The sequence below is a fragment of the Coccinella septempunctata genome, chromosome 9 (genome assembly GCF_907165205.1).
Source record: "Coccinella septempunctata chromosome 9, icCocSept1.1, whole genome shotgun sequence".
In the NCBI taxonomy this organism is placed as follows: domain Eukaryota; kingdom Metazoa; phylum Arthropoda; class Insecta; order Coleoptera; family Coccinellidae; genus Coccinella; species Coccinella septempunctata.
The window spans coordinates 6,839,933-6,852,603 of NC_058197.1; the positions used below are offsets into that span (position 1 = coordinate 6,839,933).

The 12,671-nt window shown below is 35.7% G+C and overlaps 1 protein-coding gene across 1 annotated transcript; it reads right to left on the reverse strand.

Annotated features, from left to right (window-relative positions):
* Nucleotides 1-18: 18 nt before the first annotated feature.
* Nucleotides 19-10,489, reverse strand: LOC123320836 (succinate--CoA ligase [ADP/GDP-forming] subunit alpha, mitochondrial-like). Its single transcript, XM_044908289.1, has 2 exons — nt 9,907-10,489; nt 19-669 (listed from the first exon to the last, which is right to left on the reverse strand). The coding sequence occupies exons 1-2, from the start codon at nt 10,467-10,469 to the stop codon at nt 228-230; spliced, it is 1,005 nt and encodes a 334-aa protein (XP_044764224.1). The 5' UTR covers nt 10,470-10,489; the 3' UTR covers nt 19-227.
* Between the last annotated feature and the right edge of the window lie 2,182 nt (nt 10,490-12,671).

Consider the following 12,671-nt stretch of genomic DNA (forward strand, 5'->3'; position numbering starts at 1 on the left):
TAACATTACAACCTGAACTGCAAGGAAAGATGGAAGGCTAATGGGGCCCTGCTAGACGATAAAAGACGTGATTCAGGAATATCAGGTAGTGTAGTCACTCACGAGGAAAGCACAAAACGGACACTGAGTTCAGATGTCATTGCCAACATTAACTGGAAGACAGCGACTTAAGAAGGGGATCGCAAGTATTTCAAGGTCATTTGTCGAAGAAGGCTAAATATTTTATATCATTTTATTAGTTTTAAACGTAACATTTCCTCTTTCAAAACTCTTCCCATTGTGGCGGGTGAATCAGACATAACCACATTAGCTTTTTTCAGAGCTTCAATTTTTGAGGATGCTTTTCCTTTTCCCCCAGAAATTATAGCACCTGCATGACCCATTCTACGACCTGGTGGTGCAGATTTCCCAGCGATAAAAGCAACTACCGGCTTGAAATTCACTCCGATATTCTTTTCAGATAAATATTGTGCTGTTTTTTCTTCGTCCTCACCACCTATTTCTCCGATCAATATTACTGCTTTTGTTTTCTTGTCTTGAAGGAAGACTTCGATACAGTCTATGAAACTTGTACCATTGAATGGATCTCCGCCAATCCCAACTACCAAAGATTGTCCTAATCCTTCTTTAGTCGTCTGATTCACTGCTTCATAGGTAAGAGTTCCAGATCTGAAACAATCGAATCGATGTGAAAGCTTCAGAAAGTTTCAAAGGAAACAATGTGACTGTGGAGTCACTGGTTGTCGTATGGCGGAGGTTGGAAAAATAGTTTATTATGTTCAACAATGCCTACGATGTGAAAAAATCTAAAATTTTCTTCAGATGCTGTGATATATTTATTGTTATACTAGCTGACCCACTTCAGCTAATGTGGGGACACAACATGGTCTAGTGCTCTGTGAGTACCGCTTAAAACAAACAAAAATTAGAAAGAAATCACCCATCTACATCACTAAGTTCAACACGGAGTCACTAAAAGAAGATAGCACAAGAGATTTGTACCAGCGCAGATTGAACGAGAAAATTTCTCAGAACATTATAACTTTGGAGGACAGTGTAGACATGGCTTGGAATAAAATCAAACAAAACATAATACACAGCGCGAAGGAAGCAATAGGGCAAAGAAAAATCAATATAAACGGCAGAAAAAATACCAAACCTTGGTTTACTGAGGAAGTGAAAGTCCTGTCAAAGGAAAAGAAGATGGCATACATTAGGTATATAAATAATAGGTCACCCGAAGAGTACCAGAAATATAAGGTAATAAGAAATAGAAAGAATGATGGGATTAAACAACTAAAAAAAAGAGTATTGGGAGCGGTATTCTGTCGAGATGGAACATGATCTATACGGATGCCAGAAGAGAATATGGAACATGCTTAGAAAAAGGAAGAAGAATGTAACAGAGGAAGTACAGATGAACAATATAACAACAGAAACCTGGACAACATACTATCAGAATCTATATAGCAATTGCACGGACAATAGAGAGGAACAACGACAAGAGTATCAGGAAACATATGACGAGGAAGACACTATAACTATGGAAAAAGTTCAGGCAGCCGTACAACAACTCAAAAATCGGAAATCACCCGGAATGGATAACATCACAAATGAAATGATCAAATACGGAGGAAGAGAAATACATCAAGAAATAACAAAACTTTTCCAAAATATCATCAGAACCGGTGAAGTGCCTCGTGAATGGAAAACCAGCTTATCCGTACCAATATACAAGAAGGGCAAAAGAAAGGACCCTGATAATTATAGAAACATAACTCTGTTGAACTCCACACACAAACTGTTCACTAAGATATTGACTAATAAAATCTCCAGCCAAGTTAACATATCCGAGGAACAACAAGGATTCAGACGCAACAGGTCAACGGTGGACGCGATTTTTATTTTGCGGCAAATGATAGAGAAATCAATCGAGTTCAACAAACCAATGTTCACATGCTTTCTCGACTTAACAAAGGCTTTCGACAGAATTAGACTCCACGACGTTCTTGAAACCCTTCAAGCTAAGAATATCTCTGAAAAATACATCAGAATTATTAAACATCTCAATACCCACAACACCACCAGGATAAAAACACAATGTGGATTATCTGAGGAGATCAGCATATCCACTGGCATACGACAAGGGGACAGCCTGAGTCCACTACTTTTCAATCTTGTAATGGACCGAATTGTTGAAAGAGTGAAGACGATACGGGCAGGCTATAAGATGGGACGCCGCTCCTTCAATATCATGTGCTATGCTGACGACGTCTTTCTAACAGCTGAAGATGAAGATGACCTCCAGCGCCTTGCATACGAATTCACAAAAGCTGCAGAAGAGCTGAATATGATTATCTCATGCGAGAAATCCAAGACCATGGTTTTCGCCAAAGAGCCTATCCGATGCAAGATAGTAATTAACGGAAAAATCCTAGAGCAAGTGTCAAGATTTATCTACCTAGGAGTGACAGTATCCAGTGAACGACGCATCGTAGAAGAAGTCCGAACACAGGCGCACAAAGCAGCTAAGATCGGAGGCTGCCTCAGAGATATAGTCTGGAACAACAAAACCATGAGTCACAAAGCGAAAACACGCATATACAAAGCGTGTGTGAGACCAGTGTTCACATACGCCGCCGAAACGAGGGCAGAAACGTCGACAACGAAGAGAATGGCGAGAACGACCGAAATGAGGATACTAAGATCAATCAAAGGGATAACACTCAGAGACCATGTGAGGAGTTCAGACATAAGGAAAGAACTGGAGGTGCAGGATGTCGTCAGATGGGTGAGAGCACGCAGGAGGTTCTGGAGAGACCACGTGTAGAGGATGCTGGATGAGAGACTAGCCAAATGGGCGGAAACACAAAAACCCAGCACACGCAGACCATTAGGACGCCCTCCAAAGCGTTGGAAAGAGAGCTGGAACTCGTTGTCCCAGGAAACACAATAACAGGCAGAAATCAGAAAACACAGGACATAGTCCTATTCAAAAGTGGAAGAAGAAGAAGAAGAAGACTAGCTGACCCGGCGATCTTCTTTTCGCCTTAGAGATACATGAAGTTGTACTATTGGTATTTTTTCAAACAGAAGATATATTAGGTGAAATTAAAGTACAATATATACAAAAAATTTAATTACATTGAAATAAGTATGTACATTGTTTTCTACATTGAAAGAATTATCTTTATTTAAGAGGTAGGTACCGAATTGTGGTACATATTATAACTTTTTGTTTTGAATATTGTACAATTCCTTCATTGTAGTACCTTCCCGTACAACCAACTGATATTTATGTGTTACCCATGTGATAGTTGGCTATCACTCTGTGATACACGGGTGATGCCACAGTGTTATAAAGATTCGGCTATCACATACATATCGATCTCTGATATCAATGTAGTATAATTTTTTTTTTATATCAAATAGATACCGATAAATTATAACACATCGGTGTCGGAAAGTTCTATCACGCAGATATCGAAAATCGACATTCAGGTGATATCGAAAAAGTATCTACTTGATATCAGAAATCGACGTCCTATGTGTTATTCAACACTTTAGTTTTTTTTTTTGAACAAAATCGGAATTAAAAAATTAAATAGATCTGATGATGCAGAATCTTGATGTAATATCTTGATATCGATTGAAATTCATTCTGGGAGGATTCTGCATTTCTTAATAAACTTCTTGGGGTTTTCACTCCCAATCTCTGAAACAAAATCAATTGAAAATGAAATAAACGATTTGCTCCTGCTTAAATTCTTGCACTAATTTCTCAGGAGCAAATCAACTAGAAAAATTGTTGCCTGATAATGAACTGAAAATGAAGAACGTTGATTTTATAATTTTATGTTGTAACGTTTCGGAGTCTATATCAGACTCCTTCATCAGACGAAAAATCAATTTTCGAAAATCTTGTGAATTGTATCTTTTATTTGACATTAATTGGCAATACATAGAAACAGAGACTGCATAGAATCGTTGATTCATTTAATTTTGAAATTACCACATGACAGTTCCTTCTTCAGTAAATTGATCCAAATATGATCTATTCCTACCGAACATTTTGCCAAATTACTATCTTGATCCAATAGAATACACGTAGACTCTTTAATCTTTCGTTTATAATGGTCTGGCTCCGTCATTAAAATTTTAGTGTTATTCCAATCCATCATTTAAGGTAAGCGCACATACATCGGCATCGGACGGACGGCATGGAAGGAACGGCACGGCAGCGGCGGAATTTTTATGAAGGTATCGCACCAAAGATTATAGAGATATATACTCTATAATCTTTGGTATCCCACATATAACATCGGAATCGCCGGAGGAATAGATTAGTTGCGAATATGACTTCAAGCGGTGAGGAACTAGCGTTTGTTCTGGAGGAAGAAGAGTTTCAAAAGCGAAGGAATCGTAGACGAATGTGGATACATGACATATGTAAAAAAGGAAGGATTTTGGAGAATATGTTCATTTATTTCCGGACTTGATGAAGGACGAAAAAAAAAATGGTTGCTATAATTTCTGTCACTTAAATTGTACAATTCATTATAATTTTGTACGCGCAGTATTAAGTTCTCCTGAAAACTCATGCCTTTGCCGTGAATTCCTATTTCGTATGACTACCTGTACAGGGTGGGCAAATTTCGATGTTTTAGCACTACAGTTTTTAAACCAGAGGAGATACATAAATTCTGATACCCCATTCTCGTTCTCTTTTTCTGAGAAACTAACAATAGTAGTAGTCATTTTTCGCCACTATCTTTTGTTTTCGAGTTATAAGCAAAAATTGGAAAAGTGGCGATATCGAAATTAATTTATATCTCCGCTAATACTGATGATAGAGCTCTGAAATTGAAACATTATACAGGCACTTTTTTACGTAGAATCCAGTGGCGTGCTCGACTTTTTAGCAGGATTTTTAATTACGAAGCTATGACCCAAAGTTATGTTTTTTTAAATGGGAACACTACTTTTCTGTGCAATTTCTTGAAAGCTTAATTTTCACTGATTTCCAAAATATAAAACATCATGTGGTTTGTATCAATATAAATAATAGAAAATGGTCAAAAACCTTTTTTCTGAATATTTCTAGGGTTTCAACTTTTGATGAGCATAGAAAAATATAGCATCGTATGATTACCACTGTTTCCTTCTATAAGTCCTTTCATTATTATGAAAATTCATGAAAAATATCTTGATTCAAATTTTGTGAATATTGGTAACTTTTTACCAATATTCATAGAAAGAATGACATTGCCGGAAGGGGACTGCTTTTGTTATAGGAAACTCTATTTCTGTGCTCGTCAAAAGTTGAAACCATAGAAATATTGGGAAAAAGTGGATTTGACCATTTTCTATTATTTATATTGATACAAACCACATGATGTTTTATATTTTTGAAATCAGTAAAAATTAAGCTTTCAAGAAATTGCACAGAAAAGTAGTGTTCTCATTTGAAAAAACATAACTTTGGGTCATAGCTTCGTAATTTAAAATCCTGCTAAAAAGGCGAGCACGCCACTGGATTCTACGTAAAAAAGTGCCTGTATTATGTTTCAATTTCAGAGCTCTATCAGTATTAGCAGAGATATAAATTTATTTCGAAATCGCCATTTTTCCAATTTTTGCTTATAACTCGAAAACAAAAGAAAGTGGCCAAAAATCACTACTACTATTGTAAGTTTCTCGGAAAAAGAGAACGAGAATGGTGTATCAGATTTTGTCTATCTCCTCTGGTTTAAAAGCTGTAGTGCTAAAACATCGAAATTTACTCACCCTGTACAAGCCCCTGCATGTAGAGACTTGTAAATTGACGCAGATGCCGCGGCAATCTCCGATTGGTATCGCACATATGTCGGGATCGGCCGGCACAGCACGCATCGGTCGGAATTTAATTCTCGTTCCTCAATTCCGTCGGATGCGATGCGATGCGATGCCTGCCGTCCGCACATATGTGCGTTGCTCCATTCCGTTCCATTGAAAGTAATTTATTCCGATCCGTACCGTCCGTCCGATGCCGTTGTATGTGCGCTTACCTTTAGTCTCCCGTATTAGAACAAATATGCCGTCTGTTCCGATATTCCTGAACAGTACTGTCAGTATTTCAGAGACGATGCCTATTGGCCCAGTCGTACGAGTTCTATTGTTATTCGATTGCGGGCCAGTAAAACCAGCAATATCGGAACAGGCCCATGATCTGCGATCTGTAATCGATTAATTTCTCTATTTTTAATATTATTTTTATGTTGGCGTTTTCTTATTTCTAGAGGTCTGGACGTTTCACCTGTATAAGTTTTACCACAAATACAGGGTATGTTGTAAATACAATTTTTTGATTTTTGTTTTTCGTTCAAAGGTTTAGTTTTTGTTAATATAGATCTTAAATCATTTTGCGTTTTAAAAACATTTCTTATGTTGAATTTCGAACCGATTCTTCTTATTTTTTCTGAAAAGCCATTAACATAAGGAATTACCTTCAATAAATTTGGTTGTTCTTGACGGTTTGTTGGTTGTTCCCGATCATTATTATGATTTTGGTAAGTCATTTTTCTCTCTAAATTTAATATTGTTTTTTCAATAAAATTTTTCGGGTATTGATTCCCTAAGAAAATGTTAAATGAAGTCAACTTCATTATTTCTAATTTCGGGTGTAGATGACATTAAATTAGCTCTATCATAAAGTGTTTTAATAATACCTCTTTTGACACTTACTTGATGATTGGAATAAAAATTCAAATATGTATGTATGTATGTGTCTTTTTTCGGTATATGCTCGTTTCGAAATAAGGCGGTGAACACATATGAGCGGCCGCGGCCACGATCACGATCACGATCGAGAAGCGTCCCATGCAAATGTCATATTCCGCACGCAATATCACGGTCTGTTCAGCGATAGAGCGGGGTTCAGTCGCGATGTCTCACGATCGTGATCGTGATCGCGGCCGCGGCCGCGGCCGCTCATATGTGTTCACCGCTTAATTCGAAAACTTTTTTATTGAAACATCTAGGAATGAAATTTTGTTATCCTGCTCTAATTCCATTGTGAATTTTATTGTAGGTTCTTTGTTGTTAATATGATCAAAAAAATTCTTTAGTTCATCTTGATGTCACTCTTTGATGCTTTGAAGTCAGAAAGTTTATTACTATTTCAGAATGATGTTTATAGCTGCACAGCAGTATTGCCATTGTATGGTATTGCTGTGATATATTCTTTTTAGGTTAGGTTGTTTTGTTGGGGGTAAGTACTGATACAGATTAAAAAAAAATGCATAGATTAGATGAAATAAAACAATGCGAAGATATTGTAGATTGGATTTTGAGTAATAATCTCAGCCAACCTTTACAAGACTTCGATCAAATTTAATTACACAAAGTCGACCGTCAATCGTCAAAATAGAGGTTTCAGTGTTGTTTGGTACGATAAATGTAATTGGTTAACTGAATTGATCAAACAAGAAAAATTATTTTGCTGGCCATGTTTACTATTTTTTCATCAAACAGAATATACTTCATGGTCTAGAACGGGGTTCTCAGATTTGAAAAATTCACCGCGTTCTAACGAAAGGCATAACAAGCCAAAAGTGCATATAGCATCCTCTTGCATTATTGAAGAAATATACTTTATTGACTGATAAGAAATTGTTCCAACACTCCTCGAAAACTTTTAGCCTCTTCAGCTCTCATGACCACGAGCCGCCTCTGGTCCGATAAATATCACTGTGTTTCAACAGAAATTTTTCCGCCTTCACTGCTTTCTCCCATAAATCTGAGAATAAGCATTTTGAATAAATTATATGGAAAATAGTTATTTATAGTAATAAAAAGCAGTATAGTAATTTTTATGACTTACCAAAAACTCTAGTGGACACCTCATTCACTGCATAAACTGGCTACTTTTTGTAAGGCATTTTTTGTTTCTTAACATGTTGACTATACCATGCATCACATGATGCATAGATTTTCGACAGGAGTCCATGAGTCGTAATCATAAAGAATTTTACGTTATTCGAGAAACGTCAGCATCAAGTCTTCCATTGGAATTGAAAATTTTGAACATGAACACTTCCAAATGGATGGAGAATTAATTAATGTGTTGGAAGTGGAGGGAGAGGAAAAAATTAGAATGGGGAAGGTCAACGTGTTAATGTAATCCAGTGCATATTTCGCATGGTATTTCACCCTTCCATTCACCACCCATGAAACCGGTAATGCAGAAATATCTTTATTTTTGAATTCGTACACTTTGTACTCCTCCATTTTTCAAATTCAGTCACAAAATCAATCACACTGGCTGATTACCGAAAATAATTTGATCGTCGAAATAATAAACTGCACAGTCACGTGTACCCTCCTCTCTATATCTATCTTATATTAATAAAAGAGGATCTACGGTTTACTTCATAATTTATTGTTCAAACGATCGCACCAAATTGGGCAATTCTTTTTTTGTTGTGTTTATTATTGTTAGGGCAAGGTTTATATAACAAAATATTCCCAAAAAAAATTGTACAGAACAGAAAAAAAGGCATTCCTTTTTCTTACGACCAATCGAGCAATCATAGAGTACCTATAGGTTTTCGACATTTGGACAAAAAATTGAGTTATATCGAGTAAATCGAAAATTTAAAATTTTCGATCAGAAGTTATTATTATCTACCCTAGAAATAATTTAAATGGCAAAACTAGGTTTGCCGGGTCAGCTAGTACTCTATACTCTAACAAATCAAACCAAAAATTTGATAAAATAACTGACTCCAAAATTCCGATTCCGATTGTACAAAAATCTGCTGAGCGATGAGCGTGATATGGATATAAACAAAGGAAACTTGAAAAAGTGAAATCATCGATTGTTAAAACCGTAACTTCTGGGAAGTTACCTATGGAGGATACCCAATACCTATGGAGGGTACCCAATACGCACTCCAGGCTGAAGTGCCATCTATAAATTAAGCAGAATACTTCAAGTTTTCTACTCAACTCGTCAAGCCATGTGGTCGGTCGTTTTCTACGGTGACTTTGAATTCATAATTTCATATAGCCAACGGTGGTATGGCGGTATTTCTATTCTAGATTGCTGCTGGATTTCTTACAATTCTTAAAATGACTGAAATGAGCTAATAACTCTTTAAAATATAGGCATAATACCTCATCTCATAACTTAATTTTAATAATAATAATAAAAAAATGAATATATCAAGTTTACTATATCAAGAGAATAAGACATGAGTGGCCCATTTCTCGATACAAGGGTCATCAGAACTTTTTCTCCTTGATTGGTACCGGAAGCCAAGTAGTTCAGGTAGATACCTCCACTATTATTATTCAGTGAACAATACTTAAATAAAAAAAAACAGGAGCAAATAAGAAAAACTTCTAAATCTGGCGAAAAATCTCCCATAGAAGTACGGTATTATTCAGTGAGAAATAAATAAAATAATCTGGAGCCAATTTAGAAAAACCTCTGAATGTGTAGGGTCCACAAGAAGAACCAAAACCGGGTCGAAACTTCGACTAATGAAATAAATAGAGAGAAGTTTACCCACACCACTTATCCAGCTTTGCCATTGAATTCAAAATGTTAAAACTGATTATTTTAGATAATCTCTGAATGTGAGAGATATGGCTTCACGGACTCTTCATAGAACTTTTCTAGGTTTTCAAAGTTTAAGTTCTAAGTCACAACTTCGGGAATCAGAATTGAATGCTAATCGATTTGATGGGTGAATCTTTTTCACATGAATAGTCATACTGAGGATAGGTTTCTAAATTTTTCTGAATTGAATCTTACTTTTCAATTTATTGGAATCGTATTTTATTTCTAACCATTATATACTGAATAAATATTTTCAAAAGTACCATATAAATATATACCTACATATTATAAAGAGTTCCTACCTGGAAACAATTCCAACTATTCCCGTCCTATGAATGAATCCTGGCATAATTCCAATTTTGCATGCTCCTGGAGCAATTATGCCTGGACAATTAGGTCCAATCAATCTGGATTTACTCTGCCTGATAAGTTTGTGTTTCACACGGACCATATCTTGCTGAGGAATACCTTCAGTGATACATGTAATCAGTGGTATTTCTTGTTCCATCGCTTCCAAAATTGCCTTTGCAGCAGTTGGAGGTGGTACAAAAATAACAGTGCAATCTATTTCCTTCAAAGCTTGTTTGGCTTCTTTAAGGTTGTTGAATACTGGTACCCCAAGATGCATTTGCCCACCCTTTTTGGGTGTTACCCCACCAATTATTTTAGTTCCATAACTTATAGCTTGTTCAGTATGAAACGTGCCATGCTTTCCAGTTATGCCTTGCACCACAACTGTACTGTTTTTCGTAAGAATGATGTTATTTCTAGTAGAGTCGTAGGGTTTTGTACAGTATTTCGATATATTTAATTTCAAAGTTCCAATGGAATAGAAAAAAAATATCTCTTTTATTCGTTTATTCATTGTCCTACTTGTCAAATTGACACGATATTATTGACAATACATTGAATGTTTTGTGGTTCCTGAAAGTGTTAGGGTACGTTCATACCGAAGATGCATGGATGAGCGCGGTGGAGGTCGCGGTCGCGGTCGAGGTTTACATCGATGCCTGGCAGTACATGTCGAAGATGCTTTCCTTTCAGTCAAAGCTCATAAACGAACTGAAAAATGAATACGTTACCCTGGTCAATGTCACGTGATTTGAAGAGCGCCAATAAGCGTGCAAGGTACCTCGCGGCAAATGCCCGATCGCCATATAAAATCAAACTATTTTGTTCTGCTATCGACATCGCTGAAAACCGCGATGATGAGCGGCGAGGCTGAACGGGTGAAACATCCTTGGTATGTACGGTCTCATTAGAATATGAAGGTTTGTGTTGAGATAAATTCATCAGAGTAAAGCAAAATCAAATCCCTTACTCATTCAGAATTCTCGACAAATATAAATATGTCAAATGCGATTGGTTTATTAGTCAACAATATTAGTGCTGGCGGTCGAAGTGTTGAATAACATACCCCAGCAGTTTTCGACTGTGATAACCATATTATGTACTTTGCTATTGGAACCTATATACTGCATATAAGCATCTTTTAGGAATAAGATATTTCTCTCCGTTTGAGTTAGTTCTTGTTCGATATTCATTGAGAGTATAGATCGCCCTCCGTTAAATCGATTGAATCAATATACAGATTGTTTCACAAAGTGCGTTTCATTGAAGAAGAATTTATCCTAAACCAACCTAATTTCCAACAGGTTATCGGCCCAGCTTGCTCTGTTGAAAAATAAATTTGCCGCTGTTAATTGCAAATATAACTTTCGTTTATAAAGTTACTCAGTGAAATAATAAGAAGTTTCCTTCTACTATTGAGCATGAAAAATTTGGTAGTGAGTGAAGTGAAGTGAACTCGGTTGAAAAGCAATATGTGCGTAGTTAGCTGATGATCAGCGATGAGTCCTACGAAAGACCACGAAGTCTTTTCAGTCAGTAGCAGTGTTGGATCAAGATGCAACAATCCATCACAAGGGAAATTAAGGAGCTAGAGAATGGGCGTCTTCTCTTTTATATTGATCAACAGCCTGTAAGGTTTTTCAGATAAGTAAAACGAAAGCTCGTTGAAACTAGACAAAATCAATTTGTCTGTGACTGTTATAAAATTTCGTAAAAAGGAATTTTCTCAATGATAGTTATCATTGAAGGGCATTATTATTGAATTTTGATTTGAAATTTCCTAATTAAAATTCAATTGAAAAGGATTTGAATTTTGAAATTGAATTAGGTACTCAAGCGAAATATAAATCGGACTCAACCAACTTAGAAGACATTACATCAAAAAAAAAAAAAAAATCCGTTCGAATATATCTCAAGAGTAGTTTATGAACTATCTGGATATAAAATATAATATCGAATTTGCCTTAAAAATCAAAACACAGTAAAGATGACATTTAAGGAATATTAAATTTTTCTTTTCGAGGTCAGTTACATTTATATAATGTGACTGATTAAAAAGAATAATAAAAAATTCAATTCTTGTATTCTTGAAATGAAGAGCCTGAACCATAATTTATAATTTCATAAGTAAAAATTGATAGTTTTCCGAAATCGGGACATTTCTTGTATATTTGAATTAAATGTTTTGAATGCATACATCGTTGCCAATATTAGATTTCGAACCAAAAAAAAAAAATAGTGAAATTGAGATTGAGTATCATTCAATATAGGAACCAGCTTCCGCATTTGCCTAAGCAAAAACATCATTTCAGGAGAAGCTGACATAAGTTGAAGTTATTTTCTTTGATTGGTGAAAGTAAAAAGTAGAAGTTCTGTTCAAAGGCATAAAAATAGGAGTTCATGATCATTATCGGAAATATAGCTTGAAAATGAATTGAGTATTCAATTTATTTTGAAATGTTCTAAAGGCTTCATAAAAAAAAATATTTCAATTGAGTCTTCAATTATCTGAATAAGAATTGAAATATATAACTTTCATGACCTAATCTTCATATTATTCACACTATGTTATGCTACTGTAGAAGTTCGAAAGCCAATCTCTTTAATGGTGAAAATATAGATTGCTGGAATAGCAAAATACCTGAATATGTCTGTCTTCCAAATTGGTTGTTGAAGTCTGATTGTTGAGTAATTTGATTTATATTCCATTACTTGG